Source organism: Rhinolophus ferrumequinum, chromosome 4 (genome assembly GCF_004115265.2).
Source record: "Rhinolophus ferrumequinum isolate MPI-CBG mRhiFer1 chromosome 4, mRhiFer1_v1.p, whole genome shotgun sequence".
Lineage (NCBI taxonomy): Eukaryota > Metazoa > Chordata > Mammalia > Chiroptera > Rhinolophidae > Rhinolophus > Rhinolophus ferrumequinum.
Genome location: NC_046287.1, coordinates 90,371,434 through 90,390,743, shown reverse-complemented (window position 1 = coordinate 90,390,743; position 19,310 = coordinate 90,371,434). Strand labels below are relative to the sequence as shown.

Genomic DNA, 19,310 nt, shown 5'->3' with positions numbered 1-19,310 from the left:
CTAGGAGTGTATTCTGAGGTATTGCCTGTAAAGAAGGGGACAGTCTCTTAAACGAAATATTATCACACCACAAAAAGTAATCGGTTTTGGTAGCTTTTTCTGAAGGCTGGCATCCTTTTTTGGCTGCTAAACAATGTGCAGGAAGAGCCAACTTCCTGATGGCTGTATAACCTGTATCCCCACATTCCTTTGGTGGGAATCATTCTGAGTAATAATCTTTAATCCTCAGAATATAGCTCTATATTTGAAGGCCTGGAAGAAACATACGGGAAGCTAGGGTTGCTTTAGATAGCAGATTTTATATTTTTTATTCTGAACAAACATTAATTTTCATTGTTCCTAAGCATTTTAATTTTCTCCCTAAATCTCCTTACACTAACATTTCTGAAGAAAGTCCTCATGTAAGATAGCATTTCTTCTTTCTGGAAACTGATAAAATTTATGGTGTCTTCCTAAACTGGAAAAGGTGAGTTTTGTTCAAGACAGACTTGTAAACTCCATATCCTCTTATGAAGATCTTACCTCATTCAAAGGGAAAACGAGAATATATATTTTGGAACTGGCCTTAGATAGCTATGTTGTGCCTTGTGAAATGACAGATCAACAGGAAGATACCAAAACAGTTATTTGGAAGTATTATCTTAAAATTTGAAAATGTTTTTTGTAGAATTCTCAAGTTGGCGATGGCCATCAGGGTTCCCCACTGTAAGAGTAGCAGCGTATGGTTTAAGCCTTGCCGTTTCTAAGCATGCTCCCTGCACATTTGTTTTCGAGGTGGAACCTATAGTCAGTGGTTCCCTAAAATTTTAATATATTTATAAATTATTGTGCCTGTAAAATTGTCCATTGGCCTTGGTAGCTGATAGGCTTCATGAAGTGTGAATGAGTTAATAGGATATTTCTTATCAGATTCCATTCCTTTTAGTATAGCCCATACTTGGCAGGACTTCCAGAGAGGATTTTTCCATTATACACATCACCTGATCACAGATGTTGTTTTAGATCAGGGTTTGTATTGAAAAAAGAAAAAGAACAGAGAGACACAAAAGGGACATTATGGCTTTGATAGCTACACCCCTGTCAGATGTGTTAGTTTTGTTTTCAGTTCTGCTTCTGATATTTAATAGAGTTCTTAAGATCTTTGTGCTGCAGATTTGCCTGTTGAAAATGGGGTGAAGACCTACTTCTAATTTATTGTATAGATTTTTGTTTGTTTGTTTATAGTAATTCTCAAAGTTTTTTTTGCAAGCCCAAAACGAACAAGCTGCAAATTACATTTATTTTTCTAACTAGACAGACAAAAGCCCTTTGAAACATTTCCGTTTTATCAATAATCAACTTCTTAAATTTCCTCTGACAACACTGTAGTTTACCAAGGCTCATAACAAATACTGTAGATGAGAAGAGGGAAAGAAAGAAAAAAAGAACATGAACACATGAAGGAAGGTGTGGGATTTTGGAATAATCATATTTGAGCCCTTTACAACTTTTTATTTTAGGTAGGAAATAACAAAACGATTTATCCCAAGGCCACACTGTTTCATAAATAAGAATAATAGAAATTAGTGGAATTTATTTCTTGGCACTGTATAGTTTGCTCAGCACTTTCACCTGTGTTATTTTGTTTAACACTGTGCTCCATTGCATTCCATGCCCTTAGGACAGTTTCACAATCATTAAAATAGTTAGGAAATTTTCCAGAAGACCAACTAAACATTTAAATAAAGGTAGGCCTTTGTAATTTTAAAAATTTCTACTGCATCTATAATTGGTTCCCCTTTGTAATTCCTAATAACTGTGAATTTTTGCATTTTTTTCTCTTTATTCATTTTTTCAGAAGTTTGTTTTAATTGTGTATTTTTTAAAAATCAACTTTTAATGTTAGTAACTATCTTTTTTTTTTTTTTTTTTTCTAGTTTATTAATTTCTGATATATAAATAAAATAAAATTTTATTTATCATATTCCTACTATTTTCTTATAGGTTGATTCTTTTTCTAATTGCTAGAGTTTTGGATATTTAGCTCATTCATTTTTAGTTATTTTTTATTTTTTATAAAAGTATTTAAGGCCACGAATTACCCTGTACATGGTTCTTTAGCTGATTCCTGAAGGTTTTGATACATGGTATTTTTTAAGTCACTCCTAAATCTTCTAATTTCAATTATTACTTCTTTGACCTATACGTTTTCTATACAATAGATTTTTAAAGTTATCTTTCCAAATTGATTTTGAATTAATTGCGTTGTATGTAGAGAACATGTTCTGTTTGATATTGATTCTTTAGATTGGTTGAGATTTGCTTTATAGCCTATGTATATATAGTTAATTTTGAGAATATTCCACATGTGCTCAAAATAATGCATGCTCTGTAGGTCAGACTCTGTAGGACAGAGTCCCAGAGAACAGTTTCTAGGCTCTTGGCCTCACGTAGAAAGGTGCTGGCTCAGGTAGTAGATGGCCGTCAGCTGTGGCTAGTTGGCCATCAGCTGTAACCAGTTAGCCAATTAGCCACTGATATAACTGCTGCAGCTGCGCTGGTTGGAGAGTCGGTTGGTTGGCAGGCAGAGAAGCAGATGGCAGGTTGCGGGTCGTGTGAATCCAGCCTCCAGTGAGACTATGGTGGTATGACTCCCCTACCTATGGCTCCATGGGTGTTCCTTTTTGGCCTAGCCACATCCTGCGTTCTTATGTGGGGAGCGGGAGCAGAGACCCCGCGGGCCGCCTCACATGTCAGTGTTACATGTTAGGTTCTAGTAAATCCATTAAAGGTAACTTTGAAGTTTGGGGGCTCACATCATCTTTTCCTAACAAATTTTGTATCTGCTTAATGTATATCAGTTACTGAGAGATGCATTTTAAGCAAACTAGGATAACTGTGGACTTGTTGGTTTTCACCTGTAATTCCATCCATTTTTAATGTATGTATTTTAAGACCAAGTTGTAGGCCAAGTGTTTTGAGGCCAAGTTCAAAATTGCATGTCTTTCTGGCAAATTTCAGGTTTTATCGTTTTATAGTGGTTCACTTTACCCCTAAAATGCTTTTGACTTACAGTCTATCTTATATGAAATTAATACTTATATCTTAGCTTTCTTTTGGTGACTTTTGCCCTCATATATCTTTTTCCACTCCTTTATTTTCAGCCTTTCAATCTAAAATTTTAGATGTGTCTTTAAATAGAATATAGACAAATTATTTTAAAAGCAATCTGGGTCAAGATGGCAGAGTAGGTAAATGCTGTGCTTGCCTCCTCTCTTGACCACATCAAAATTACACCGAAACTATAGAACAACCATTATTGAGAATTGCCTGAAATCTAGCTGAACAGAAGTCATGTAACCAAGGACATTCAGAAGAAGCCACATCCAGACTGGTAGGAGAAGCGAAGATGTGGAACAAGCTGGTCCCACACCTGCATGAGGTGGTTAAAAATTGGGAGGGATATTGTGGCTACAGAGGTGACCCCTGAGGAGTGAGGGGTCCCAGCCCTACAACAGGCTTCCCACCCAGGATTCCAGTGCTGGGGATAGAAATCCCCATAAGTTCTAGCTGTTAAAACCAGTGGAGATTGTGGCTGAGTGAGACAGAGGGCGGCTGGAGTCCCAGGCCTGCTCTTAAAGGGCCAGTGCATGGACTTACTCACTGTGGGACTGACTCGCTCTGAGCGCCACTGCTAGGACAGCAGCTTAAAAGGTGCCAGGGATATACAGGGAGGAACTGAGTTGTCTGGCCTCAGGGCAAGGGCTGGATGGGCAGCTTTCTCCCAGATGGAGGTGCTGGCAGAAGCCATTGTTTCTTTGTTGAACCCTCTTTCCTCCTGATGTGCATACTTAGGTGGCTGCCATATCTGAGTCTTCATCAACCTGGTTAGCACTGTTTGTCTGCTCTAATTCCTTGACACCCCACCTTACCCAACTTGCAGACCCACCAAGACCTCTTCCAGTGGCTTTTCCATTCAAATAGCCTGTCTTGGCTAATGTTGCAGACTTTCTTAAAATCTCTCAAAGGCTCACAAACCCCAAACAAGCAGTATTTGGCCTCAGCATGCCCTATTCCTCTTGCTGAGCAGTCCCCAGACTGACACTAGAGTCAGCCAACCTTGGTTCACAGCTTGGCCTCTTGAGGCACCTCCAAGCCGAGTGCAGGTTGCTGTCATCTGTGGATTGTTGCTTTGTGGCACATGCAGGTGGCCCCAGGCAGGGATACAGGTGGAGGCTAAACTTGGCCTGTAGTGGAACCCTCCCAGGAGGCCCTGGATTTGGCATGCCTGGTGGCCAGCTTTGGACCAAGCCAGAGCACAACCTGGCTACATCTGAGGACGACACACCCAAAGGGCAGACTGGGCAGATATCAGAGCCTGGCTAAAGTGACTTCTCCATAGAATCAGCCCCTGCACAGTAACTCCTCCACTGTAGTCACTGGCCAGTCCTCAAAACCAATCATCCTGAGGGTCAATTTCCCCCATTAACGTGCAAACAGCAACCAAGGCTCAACTACAATAGGGGGGCACACACAACCCACACAAGGGATACCCCTGGAGTATCTAGCTCAGGTGTCCTGGGTCCCACAGGACACCTACTACATAAGGCCACTTACTAAGACTGGGAGACACAGAAACATTACCTAATACATAGAAACAAACACAAACAGGCAGCCAAAATGGGGACACAAAAAAAAACTTGTCCCAAAGAAAAGAAAAGAACAACACTCTGAAAAATAAATAAACAAAATGGAGACAAGCAATCTACCAGATGCAGAGCCAAAACGCTGGTTGCAAGGATGCTCAGTGATCTCAGGGAGAACTTCAACAAAGAGATAGGAAACATAAAAATGGAAATAGAAAACAAAAAAGAACCAGTCAGAAGTGAAGAACACAATAAGTGAAATGAAGAATACATTAGAGGGAATCAACAATAGATTAGATAAAGCAGAGGATCTAGTCAGTGATTTAGAAAATAAGGTAGCAGAAAACACCCAATCAGAACAGCGAAAAGAAAAGATAATCCAAAAAAATGAGAGTTTAAGGGGCCTCTGGGACAACATCAAGCATACCAACATTTGCATTATAGGATACCAGAAGGAGAAGACAGAGAGCAAGGAATTGAAAACCTATTTGAAGAAATAATAAGGGAAACTTTCCTAATCTGGCAAAGGAAACAGACACACAAAACCAGGAAGAAGAGAGAGTCCCAAACAAGATGAACCCAAAGAGGCCCACACCAACATATATCATAATTAAAATGCCAAAGGTTAAAGACAAGGCAAAGAGAATGTTAAAAGTAATAGGAGAAGAGCAGTTAATTACCTATAAGGGAGCTCCCCTAAGACTGTCAGCTGATTTCTCAAAAGAAACTGCAGGCCCGAGCGATTGGCTCAAAATATTCAAGGTGATGAAAAGCAAGGACCTACAACCAAGATTACAGCACATCTATCATTTAGAATCGAAGGACAGATAAAGAGTTGCCTAGAAAAGACAAAGCTAAAGGACACCAAACCAGTATTACAAGAAATGTGAGAGGGACTTCTTTAAGAAGGAGAAAGAGAAGAAAAGAAGATCAAAAATATGAATAATAAAGTGGCAATAACTACATATCTATCAACAATTACATTAAACGTAAATGGATTAAATGCTCCAATAAAAAGTCATAGGATAGCTGAATGAATAAGAAAACAAGACCCTTACATATGCTACCTATAAGAGACTCACTTCAGATTGTAGGACACACACAGACTTAAAGTAAAGGGTTCGAAGAGATACTTCATGAAAATGGAAACAAACAAATAAAGAAGCTGGGGTAGCAATACTTACACTAAACAAAATAGACTTTAAAATGAAGGTTATTTAGAGACAAAGTAGGATCCAGTAATCCCACTTCTGGGTATTTATCTGAAAAAACCTAAAACACTATTTTGAAGGGACATGTGCATCCATATATTCATTGCAGCGTTATTTACAATAGCCAAGTTATGGACATAACCTGAATATCCATCAAAGGATGAATGCATAAGTAAGAGGTGGTACATATATACAATGAAATATTACCCAGTCATAAAAAAGAATGAAATCTTGCCATCTGTAACAACATGGATGGACCTAGAGTGTATTGTGCTGAGTGAAGTAAGTTAGACAAAGAAAGACAAATGCCATATGATTTCACTTATATGTGGAATCTAAAGAACAATAAACAAAACAGAAACAAACTCATAGATACAACAAATATTTGAAGGTTGCCAGATGGGAGGTGGGGTGCACGGTGGATGAAAAAAGGGAAGGGATAAAGAAGTACAAATTGGTAGTTACAAAATACTGGTAGGGATGTAAAGTACAGTATAAGGAATATAGTCAATAATATAATAACTGTATGGTGTCAGATGGGTACTAGATTTATTGGGGTGATCACTTTGTAAGTTATACAAATGTCTGATCAGTATGTTGTACCCTGAAACTAATATAATATTGTATGTCAACTGTTTTAGAAAAATAAATTAAAAAACATTAAATAAGGAAAAACAGTAATCTGGTCATCTTTATCTGATGATAGGTGAGTTTAAGCCAGTTGTATTTGTTGTAATAACTTATGAATGTGAATTTATATTTTCCTTCATATTTTGTATTTTGTTTATCAAGATTCTTTTTTTCTCCCCTTTATTGAATATTCTGAGCTTTTTTCCTTCTAATTTTTTCTTCCTCTGTTTTAGAGGTTAGTCATTATATTTTTAAACTTTTAGTAGAAAGATTACCTATAAATTGTTAACATGAATATTTAACTTACAGAAGTATGAAGTTCAGTAGGTGAAAAGTTCTTTCTTATCCTCCCCAAAGTAATAGCTTGCATAGAAAGGTTAAACTGCAAGCATCCCTCTCCGAACTTACATATTATTTTTATTCTTTATTTTAGGTCCACCTTGCTTTTAACCTTGATTTTAATCTACTGATGCTTATTAGTGGTCACTCATATTTTTACCAGATCTTTGTTCACTGTTGCTTTTTTATCTCACTCTTTTTAGGGTTTACTCTCCTTTATAACATGTATTTTTAGAAGTTCATTTGGTGAAGGTATGTGGTAAATACAGTATTTTTCTGAAATGTCATCACCCCTTTCCCCATTCTTGAAGTATGTTTCAATTATTAGCATAAAGTTTTAGGTGTATTAATACAAAGCTTTAAGTTGGCAGTTCTTTCTATAATATTTAAAGACATTATGTCAGTTATACGTATGTTGGGCCTCTCAGTCTACCTTTCACATTTCTTAATCTCTTTTATAGTTCTCATTGTTTTACATTGGGGTGGTTTTCATGCACAGGAATGCCTTTAAACATATTGAGAGTGAAAGTACGGTAGTTTTTTGAATGCAGGAAAATTGTGGTACCATGGGATTCCTTAACTGAAAGCACTCTGAGTGGAATGTGTAGCACATGAACTATGCATTTTAAATCATTAGTGGATTCTTATGCACTCTCTTACCCTTATAGTAGTGTAATTTGTGGGTTGGCTAACAACAAATTTTCCCTTGATACTAAATTTCTATGCATTGTTTTAGTTATTTTATTGCAAAACTGGATGAGATCTAGTTTGGAAGCCTTTGACCCATTAAATTGGAGTTTCTGATTTTGTAATCTTCAATCCTTTTGTTGAACTCTGTCTTTTCTGACTCGTCAGCATCCTGTAGTCCATGTTCCCTGGTGCCTTAAATGAAAGGCCACATGGAATTAGGGCTTTAGGTAAGTAGGTTTGGACTGCAGTCTGGGGATATAATGGCCAAGCCAGGGCTTCACTTTGGTTCTCTTGGTGTTCTTATTTGGTATTAGTAACAATTGCAGTAACTGGACAAATCTAAACGTCTTTCTCAGCTTCCCAACCCAGAACTAAATGCGTCACTTCATTTCCAAAATAGTATGCTATAGTATGCTATAGTGACTGGCAATTTGCAGAATATGGTGGTTAAAATATTATCCTACTTCTGAAAGGAATACTTGTGCTCTGAGAACTTAGGGAGGGGAACTCTTGATAATGTAGCCAAGAATTTCAAATAGCACTTTTTCCAGGGAAAAGATACGAAGTCAAGAATAAATATAAATTCTGTGGTTCCTTATCTCGAAATATTCAAGGGGTTGGGTGTTTCAGAAACAAAAGGTGTGGTTGTGACAAGAGCAGTTTGTTCTGTAAGGCAAAAGGTTTAGTCACTTTTAGAGTTGGATATATGGACTTGTGTTATCTATCAGTCTTATCTACCTTAACCTCATGAAATCAGGCAGTGTTTTCTGATGCTCCATCTGGCAATTGGTAAGCCATCGCAAAAAGGAATGAAAAAATAATTTAAGAAAACTGATGCATCCTACTGAGTGATTAATTAATCTTTTCATGAATAGAGAATAATAGATCTGGAGAAAACTTACCTGCCAGACTCCATAGGAGAAAAAAATAGTGTTTATTTCTAACCTCATTGATGCCATGGGACCAATGAAGGAGTAAGCAGAATGGCATTTCCCCAAAATATATTCTATGGAGGAGTATTCTGTTGGATGTTAATAGATATGCTTTAAAAAATAAAGTTCATGTATTGTGCTAATCAGTATTGTGACTCTCCAAGCAACACGTAACTCTCCTCCTCCTCCTCCTCCTTTTTCTTCTTTTTTTTTGAGGCCTACCTATTACCGTATCCTACAGTAGTGTTTTTCAGAACACCAGTTCGTAAACACTGATTTTGAAGAATGTGTATCATCCAAAGAATCCTCCAGGAACTGACCTCAGGTCTGAAATAGCATAAGGTTGAAAAGTAAGCCCCTTCATGATGTCAGATTCAGAGGGCAAGTAATCTTACAGACTGAATGTGTTGAAAGATAAGCTGAAATATAAGTAGAAAACAGAAAGGCCCAGGAAAACACTAAAGCATAAAGCGTATTGCACAGAGCCGTCATTCAGTCTGATTTATTCTTGATTTATCATCTTTAAATGTATATTTGTTTATTATTACTTATCAATTACAATATGTAATTTATTTTGAGAAAAAATAAGTATTGAAAAATACAAAGAATATATCAATCGCTCACCAGTAGTCAGATTTAACATTTGTTAATTTTTGTGACATTTGCCTGATATTTTGTTTTTTTTCTCCCCACCTCCTTTCTTTACAGAATTGAACTTTTCTTGGAGGGTATGGGAGGATTTTTTTCAGACTTCCTGAAGCTCCATATTATATAATGAGGAAAAAAAGATCTTTGACCAAAAGTCTAAAAGCAGCTGAAAGAGTCTTTAAACTAAATTGTCTGAACTGAGATTTCATTGTTGAATCACTAGAGTCCCTATGGTAAAATGAATCACCTATTAAAGCTTAATTCTTAAAAAAAAGGTAAAATAATGACTCTCATACAAATATAAAATGAACATATGTTAAAGGTTGTATTTAACTCATTAATTAATGAAGTTACCAGTCTGGTGTTATAACCTGTTTAAAGCAGTCTCTCTCTCTGTCTCTGTCTCTGTCTCTGTCTCTCTCTCTCTCTCTCTCTCTCTCTCTCTCTCTCTCTCTCTCTCGTAGGCTTGCTGAATTTATAAATAGGTGCAAAACTGCTCAGTATCCAGGGGGCAATAATCATTTTTAGGTCTCCTGCACTCATCACAAGTGAGTGCAAAAGTGATTTTTATTACTATCAGTTTTCTACAATTCACAGGGTTGTAAAATAAGTCAAAGATAGTGAAAAGCAGAGATACCCTGGAAGGGTGTGCTAGATAAGACCCCCAGCAATAGTTTTGCCCATTTCGAAATCATTTACAATTTTCCCTGATACACCAAATGGTTTAATTTATATCACTGCATGCAAGAATTGTGCAGTTCTATGAAGTAATTGCATGGTACCCTATGTAGAAGAAAAAAATAAGCAATGGTATTCAATGTGAAAACTCCTTCCGGATCCTGTGTCCTAAAGACTCTGAAGACTGTGTGTGTAGGTAGGTGGTGAGGGGAGGACTGAGAAGGTAGTGGGTGTGGTCTGAGGTCAGCATGTTTCCTTTTGTTTGGCCAATAATTTGGACAGGTTGATCTTCAGCGAATTTTATAATAGTAAATTGTTACGAGGGGTGGCCTTTCTCATACGTAAGTCCCAGTGAGAGACCATTGTAACCTCAGTAGCAGGAGGAAAGAACAGCCTGGGATCATCAGCAGAGGCAAACTTTGAGCATTTGACAGTAGCACCCAAAGTCTGCAGACACTGTGGGGACAGAGTCTCAGAGAGCAGTTTGCAGGCTCTCGACCTCACGTGGAAAGGTGCTGGCTTGGGTAGCAGATTAGCAGATGGCCGTCAGCTGTGGCTGGGTGGCCATCAGTTGTTACCGGTTAGCCATTAGCCACTAATATAACTGCCGTGGCTGTGCTGGCAAGGGGGTTGGTTGGTTAGCAGAGAAGCGGACGGCAGATTGCGGCTTCTGCTTCCTGTGTCTCCAACCCAGCCGCCAGCGAGAATATAGTGGTATGACTCCCCTATCTATGGTTCCGAGGGTGTTCCTTTTTGGCCTCATCATATTCTGTGTCCACCCGCTGAGAGCGGGACCAGAGTCCCTGCATGACACACTTGTGTACAGTTACTAACATGAGCCTGGAATCCTCCTTTTACCTTACATGATAAGATCCATAAAGGAAGTCTCACTTTCTTTATTCAAGAGTCACTAATTTTTTATCTCAAATTTGAGAAATCCAGGAGGATACATCTGCTGCTACAACACTTTAAAAAATATATGACCAATATTCAAGTAAAAAGTAGGTGATACCAGCTCAGAGAGATGTTGCCTAGTTTTGTTAGGGGTTAAGTTTTAGGCTTCATACACATTTCATATTTTCTCAAAGCGTAGAGACTAGATTTTTGAGTAGAGTGTGCTGCACTCAGTAACTATAGAAAATAAATTGGCTTCCTTTCAGCATTTGATACCATAGGACCTTCCTTCCTTGGCTTTGGTCTCACTTTCCTACTCACTTTTCTGTTTCTTCTCTATTCCAGTGCCTAGAAGTTCTTTCTCTTCCCAAACCTTAATGCTGAATCCCTCAAAGCTCAGCCTTTGGTCCTTAAATCTTGTCTTGCAGACCTCATGCCTCATGTGTCAAATATACTCTCCATTCCTTTGACTCATTTGAGCACTACGCCTCATTTTCCCAGTTGCCTAAAGTTCAGTTTCTCTTCATTGCCTATTGATGCCTCAAAATTCCACAAGTGCTAATCTAAGCCCATTTTCTTCTTCCACAAATTAGGGTATCTTAGGTCCTTGTCTCTGTCCGTTCTTCTACTGTTTTTCTCCAGTACCTCAATTTGGAATCTCAGAAATGATCTTTGACCCCTTCTTCCATCCCTTTTTCTATAAACCAATCATTGAACTACCAGTCTAGTGTTTCATTGCCTCCTGTTTGGAATTCGGTGCCCTCCTGCTGGTTTCCTGGTTTACCTTCCCATTTTATTCCAAAGTAAATGAGAAGAGCCTGTGTTGTGTTGAGGGAAGATCAAAGACTTTGATCTGAAGCCCGACCCATCTGGTTTTAAACCTTAACACAGAGTGATTCACTACGCTGTTTCCCTGAAAATAAGACCTTGCCAGACAATCAGCTTTAATGCATCTTTTGGAGCAAAAATTAATATAAGACCCGGTATCATATCATATCGTATCGTATCGTATCGTATCGTATTAAAGACCCAGTCTTATATTATAGTAAAATAAGACCGGGTCATACATTGATTTTTGCTCCAAATGACACATTAGAGCTGATTGTTCAGCTAGATCTTATTTTGGGGGAAACACGGTAGCTAGGATAACTTGGAGCACGTTATTTAAATTCTCTGAACACTATCAGTTTTTGTGGCTGAAAAGTAGGGGGTTTAATGCTTATGTTACAGGATTGTTGTGAATATAAATAAAATCATAGTTGTTTAAGTGCTAAGCACAGTGCCTTATATGTAATCACTACCCAAGAAATGTTTGTTGAATTTGTTGAATCTAGTTTTGTGGTATGTCATAATACATTACAATATGGGTCAAGAAAAATGAAGTCCTGGTCTTTGAGCAAAGTAAGTGGATTTTATAGTACTGTTAGTAAAGAGGATATGCTACTTATTTGTGAAAGTGTTAGAGCAGTTAAGTGGAACTGAGTTAGCAGTAGCTGTCAAGTTACATGATAGAAGCTCTCTGAAGGTTGATTTCCTGGGAAGGACATGTGGGATAGAGACGTATATTCGTGCATGTCAATCTACATTACACATTAAAAAATTCCTAGAAATAGATGGGAAGGCACATGTCTTCAAATGGTGAACAATAATGTTCAGGCATCTTTATTTTTACTACATGTTTTTCATTAATTGAGCGTCCCCGGGTGAAAGCCTGTTCTTTGAAGTCAGTATCAATGTCCCTTTCTTTTTTTGTGTGGAAAAAAATGTTAAAGCAAAAAATATATAAATTTGTGACTTTGGTGGAGTGGCATGGAGGAGAAGGCAGGTAAGTGGGTGCAGCTTTCTGATAACAGCAAGCTAGAGTGTTTGGCCTGGGGCACGGCTCCAAAAAGTGAGGGAATTATTTTCAGTGCTAATACATCTTTCCTGGCCATTTAATGATGGTTTTCCTATGAGGCAGCAACTATGTTTTGCACAGTGGTATTTTTCAGGACATAGGGCTCGGGCCTCTACAGTCTTTAATAATTAAAACCCCAAATCTACATTGTTGCTTCAGAAGCAACAATGGTTTGGCAAGTTAATATTCTTGCTAGTATTGAATATTGAGTTCTCTTTGAACATCCAACACTTTCTTGTTTTTAAACATTTACCTCCATTTTAGAATAAAGGAAGGGCATAATAAATATTATAGAGGAAATTGAAAGTAACAGTTTTTAGAGTCTTATCCTTTTAGAATTGAAAAGCTCTTAGAAAAAAGGAGAGGGAATAACCAAGAAGGGGCGAGTTATCAATAACTGCACTTTGAAATCTAATTACAGACATTGGTAGTGGTGGTTGCTGACCCTTAGGGGGGGTGAAGAAATGGAATATTTTAAGAAAGGGTTTATTTATACTCGAGAGGAGACTGATAGGCTGTGACTGTGGGAAAGCAGTTCAGTTGCAATAGCCAAATATGGTGCAGGTATGCGCAGTGAAAATGCGGTTACATGGCCCGTGCAGCAGCCAGCAGTATGCCTGAATTCTGGGCTGCTGGACACACTCATTTTTTGCTTCTTGCTTTTCTCTCAGTTCTCTTTTCTAAAGCTGGCCTTTTACCTTCTCAAAACATGGCCTGTACATCTATGTGAAATGGATTGGTATAATGTTCAAGCACTGGTTCGACATTCAGTTGGAATGATGATTCTGTGTTTTCTAGTTTTGAAACATTTTAAGTTTCCAAATGACTGAAATGACAAGTAGCGTAACTGCTTTCTGAGTTAGATTTAAACGTGGACTCCCAGATTTTTTGCATATATATAATCTCATTCAAGATTAATAATGTGTAAAATATTATTAACACTATATTTTATCATTTTTATATTTACAAAATTAAAGCTGACCAGAATATCACCAGGCAACTTAAAGCAACGTTCTCGCTGTTGGTAATTGCCTCAGATATTCTATAAAGATGATGGGAACAAAGGGGGAGGACTGGCGTTGAAGGGGAAATAGTCATTAGGGGAAATGAGGGTGAGGCATTTTTGCTGTGGTGGGTTTTTCAGAATGGACCAAGCAGGAAAAGGAAATGGTTCTCTATGGATATTGTTCACTGCTGTGTGTACCTGAAGACAATGAACAGTCAAGTGTCATATGAAAAACAGAAAAAAGTTAATGCCTTTAATGAAAGGCGAACAGGGTATGCAAAAAGAACATAAAAACACAGTTAGGGGAGGTATCCTGTGAAAAGGAAACTTACTTGGCTACAGTAATAATTGCTGTTCACTGTAGATCACGTGCCATGCACAGACAATGCTAGTCAAACAAACAATAACTATAAGTAATGCATCCTTGTTCCTTCTTCTCCCTCGCTGAGACTCACATAGGGTGAGCCACCACGGGGTGCCCATACCGGGAAACCTGCCCTGCTTTCTCTGTGGCAGTTCAGATGCATGCTGTGATATTTTCTTAATGGATGTGTGATGGTTAATGATTTCACATCATTATTTCTGTTACTCTTCGGAAACCAAATAATAAATGGAGATGGTGATCCCTAAGTAGACATGATTTCCCAGAGAAATGGTGGGATCCTGGAATTAGAGAAGATGGGAGAGAAAAAGCCATTCATGTGATTATGTGTTTCAGTCTTGGTTCATCAGATTGGAAATAGTTACATGGTTTGTTTTGGCCTGAAATTTTATAGCCTCGTTCTCCTCAGCATGCCTTAGAGTAATCCTCTTTATTTTTGATTGATATGTTTCCAACAAATTGAATCTGTTACTATTTTCTAAAAGTGGCTGAAATTTTAGCAATTAGGAAATAAAATAACTAAAACCTACCGAAGCACACATGTGCTCTTTTTAGTCACCTCCCCAGTACTTTGCTACATTAGTGGATGGGTTTGGTTTAATCTTTACATATGGATTTAGTGTTGGGCTAAGCACTTCTGCATCCATAATCTTACGTATCATGTTAGGTAGGTATTTTCTATGTTTTGTGGACGACAAAGCTAGAGAAGTAAAATGGCTTACCTAAAGTCATACATATAGGTGACTTGTGGCAGATTTGAAACCAAGTCTTCTAATTCCACAGTTGGTGACCCTTTTACCAATTGAGTAAAGGTGAATCTGTTATAGAAATATTGTTATAAATTATTTTCTGTCAGGTGAGTTCTATGTTCCATTATTAGGTGAACCCATACACACAGAGAGGGTATACTCCAGCAGAATATAAAATACATATGCTCAGATAATAAAATCACATGTAAGAATATAGCATGTCTTTATCATCACATACTTTAAGGAAATAATTCCTGATAAACCAGTAATAAGTTATCTCAAATACTAAGTCTGAAAACATGGATATTAAATAAGTGCCATAGTCAAAATACATTAAAATAAGACTCTAAATGTAAAACCATACAGTAGTGACTTGGTTTGTGAATTCTTGAAGAATTATGTTAAGTGAGGGATAGTGGTACTTGAAACCAAGGGAAATTTATCCTGCAAACTTCTCGTAGGCTATCAAAAATGTTCATACTAAGTTGAGTTGCCTTGTTTCAGTTTGGAATGAGGAAACAGACAAATCTAGTAGGGAGTCATTCAGTTGAGAAAGATGGAAGACAAGCCTTCGTAATAACCACGGACGGGTAAAAGCCTACTGCCTTTCTCCCCTCCTCCATCCTCCTTGCTGCATCCTCTACCCAGACTGGGAGGAAGAGTGACAGGAGATGCTGGGTGGGCTCAGCTCTGTGATGGCAGGAAGTTCCAGGCCACCATGACCGAATCTGTGATTTCTGCTTTTGTAACGAGTGACTTAAAATTTTTTTATATAGAAATTTTGCTTTCAGATGTGGCTCACAGGCTAGATGTGAAGATAAACGTTGGCCATTACCTTATCAGACACTATATGGCCTTATTTTTAAACATCCTTTTCTGCAAAGGGCCTGTTTATAGCACAGAGGCCTGCAGAGAGACAAGTGGGGGGTCGGATAGTGGATTGCAGCCTGAGGCACTTATTTGCTCGAGAAAAATTGTTGCCAGATGAGTGGTTTCAAAAAGCTCAGGCTGCTGATGTGGGTAGAGGATTAAAGGGAACACAGTTTCTTCTCTCCTTTATAAATATTTGCTGGAGAGCTAATGGGTTTTTGTGTGCACGTGGATCTCCTTTTTCTATTGGGGAAATTACAAGTAATACAGGAACATCCTGTGATAAAATATATAAAGGAGAGGCTGAAGGAACAGATGGATGAAGTAGGAGAAATGTGCCCCAGGTCTATGGCATGTTGTATTATGACTGAAGTCTCGGTATTTTATATTTGTCTATTGGTGATTAACTACAGTGTAAATAGAGGAATGTGTGGGATATAAATAAGTAGCTATTCCATCAGCAGCTTTTAGCCTAAATAGCATTCATCCCCATCAAAGAAACCATAAATGATTTCAGAAGCTTCAATTTTATTTTATTTTGAATTAGTACCCACCCTGGAAGAATTCCAGTAAGACTAATCCCATGCAGTCTCAGATACTTTGGCTGCTGAATGAGTGGGGCCTTCATTGCATTGCTTAAATGGTATAATAAATGGCTCTCCCAATTCAGTATCTGCAAATCTGATTAGATGCCTACATTCGGGTACTGGGACTTGGAATAGTTTAAATCAGACTTTCCAAGAAAAGAAACTTAGGAAAGATCTCCAGCTATGATTGTTAAAACTATGTGGAAAATAGGAATGTAGAAATTTCTGAACATACTTATCTTTCTTTGTTGCCATTATCCTCTCTTCAAAAGGAAGTTTAGTATGGCTCCAAAATAATAAAATTGCCTTATTCACCAATCCTCACTTTATGAAATAACATATTAATAAGTATTTTATAACGGCAAATTACATTCCAAATTATTTACTTGCCACCTTTTGATAAACTGAGTTCTCTTTTCAGGAGGTAGTGTCTTTGAAGAAAGCTCTCCCAGCAGGGCACCTCCTCCTCCAGCCAGAAGAGCCCCCCTGGGCTCCTGTGTGGGAGACAGGGCACAGGAGGGGTGTGAGAGCACAGAAAGCCAGGCTGCTAGCCTAGTTGCTCCTGACACTGCCCCGGAGATAAGCAGAGAGTGCCAGGCCTAGCCCATCACCCTTATTCTCACCTGTCACCCTAACCAGGAGGGACTGAAGAGCCAGCTGGTCCTTCTAGTGCTAGGAAACCCGTACATCCCTCAGTTTCCTCCCCACTCTGCTGGAACCTCTTAGAGAAAACTCTCTCCTCCTTCTGCTCCTTTCTGGAAATAACTTACTTCGCAGATCTGGGTAATGCAGAGGAGACGTGGCTGTTTCTTTTCTTTCTAAAACCTCTTTACTTGGGCATTGGAGATCTGCAGCAGGAGAGACGTCAGGGTGGTTTCAGGGGAGCACCCACATTGGAAAGGTTCTTTCAAGAACACAACACCTGCTTTTTCTGAGTCCACCTGCTAGAGATGCCCTTTGGCTAACCAGATTCCTGCCATCTCGCATGGACAGTGAAGGAGTTAAACCTTTAATGGATATATAAGCACAGATTGGAAGTGTACATCTCACTGAATTTTTACAAATAGAAGCACCCACGTAACCAGTATCCAGATGGAGTTTATCTTTTTATAATAGTACTTATTTCCTAGTTATAAAAACATTTTGTAGTAATTCTGGAAAAGTCAATAAAGTGTAATAAAGAAGATAAAATCTACTCATTGTACCTACTCCCTTCAAAATGACCACTGGTAACATTTTTGTGGTTCCACTCCGTCTGTCTGTCCCGCCATAAATATATGCACCTAATACTGCAACCTGTGAAGCTTCATACATGTTTGCACATACACACAATAACTGTTCACAAGTGCAGTTCCAAATAACTGCAATACCGTGACATACAAATTGTTTAGAAATTTCCACTGCCTGGTTGTTGGTTTCATTAGCAGAAGAGCGGGGAAAGAAAGGGAAATTGAAAGCCATCGGTTTCCTTACTTGATATCCAGAAAAGGGCTCCTTGTGAAGGAAGAGGTGAAATAGTGGCTGACATGTACATGTGAATGATTCATAGGTTTTATTTATTCAGTATTTTCCCATCTCTCAGAAAACTCAGCAACGATGATAGAAAGTGAAGAGACTCTGAGTAGAGAACCTCTTCATGCAGAGCTGAGATGGGACCTGGGCTCAGACTTTGCAGGCTGCTCTGTGAAACTGAACCCCTGTAGGCTCCAGCTTCACTCTTGCCAGAAGGTCAACTTTACTTTTGTTTTTGAATTTGTTCTCTCACAGATAGCTAGACAGACTTTAACCACCGTGAGTCAAAATGTTGGAAATCGGCCAGTGGTTTTGTGAGTTGCAGGAAAATTATTTCCCCATGACACATTGGAGGAGATGATGCCTTCATCTGCTGGTTGCCTTGGTCCTCTTGGTGTTTCTTACTCACATTGTCAGGAAAAGGACAGTTGGCACCAGCTTCCTGTTGCTGTTGGTGGGACAGGGTAGTTGCCCATCTGTCTCCTGGCTGGCCGTAGTCTCAGCTTCTACAGGGGTCCCTTGTGCTGGGAAAATTGAAAATTGTTGCCCTCAGAACTCTCTTTTTGTAAAATATCTTCTCTTATACACTTGGGATTTGAGTTATTATATATACAGAAACTTTATTGAATTTTTATGTTTGTAAAATGTCTTCTCAGTTCACTCCTTTCTCCTGGCTTGTTAAACACATGTTCACACATGGTATGTATGGTTACACGTGTTCTTGTATTGTCTTTGCAGTCGAAATCAGCTGTCCGCCCTGCCCGCCTGCCTGTGTGGTCTGCCTCTCAAAGTCTTAATTGCAAGTAACAACAAGCTTGGATCACTACCAGAAGAGATAGGTCAGCTCAAACAGTTAATGGAGTTGGTATGTTACTGATTTTTAAGATGCTCTTTTTTTGTTTGTTTACTAATCATAGCCTATTGCAGTCATCAGAAAAGACTTTTTCCTACAGTTGGATGCGGAGGAGCCTGTGTTGTTGGAGGGCTGTATATGATAAAAAACATTAAGTAGGGAGAGGAACAATCTTGGTTGCTGTGACAAACACAGTTCCTGGAATTTGCAGGTTTCCCATAGTTTACACACCCTGCATTTCACAGGATTTACAGCTCCTGAAGTGTATAGGTTATCATACGGTAGTTAGATCGTTTTTTGTGTTTTTTTTTTCATACTGGCTATAAGTTTATAATAAATTATGGATACACTGGAAAAATAGCCTACGAATAAGTTAGTAGGCCCCACTTTATGAATTAAGTGACACGACAGAAAGAACAGGGTGCTCTGATTCTACAAGTATTAGAGTAACCATGCCCCAAATTAATGTAACTTTAAAATGTGACCATATCCCCAGGGATGAAAAAAGGTGGGACGCTGCTGAGGCTGGGTGGGACGCTGCTGAGGCTGGGTGGCATGCTGCTGAGGCTAGGTGAAACGGGACTGGGCACTCCATTCTCCCGGTCACTGCCTTATGCTCAGACCATCACATGAGCTCCTTTACAGGGCCTTCAGGGACCCCTCGGTCTGGTCCCTGCTTTCCCCCTTCAGGTTCACCTCTTTCTCCTGGCTGCTTCACCCTCTTAAGTTCCAGCCTTCTAGGGATGCACCTTGTTCATTTTCACTTGTGCCCTTTTGAGCAAATCACTCTTTCTACATGGAGTGTTT

The 19,310-nt window shown here is 38.8% G+C and overlaps 1 protein-coding gene across 7 annotated transcripts in view; it reads left to right on the top strand.

Moving 5' to 3' along the window:
* The window catches only part of LRCH1 (leucine rich repeats and calponin homology domain containing 1), a 196,555-nt gene that overhangs the window by 105,613 nt on the left and 71,632 nt on the right, over positions 1-19,310 (top strand). For all 7 annotated transcript variants that reach the window (XM_033104477.1, XM_033104474.1, XM_033104476.1 and 4 more), the window contains exon 3: positions 18,389-18,515. In XM_033104477.1, the coding sequence (XP_032960368.1) occupies positions 18,389-18,515 (127 nt within the window). The remainder of the gene's footprint in view (positions 1-18,388; positions 18,516-19,310) is intronic.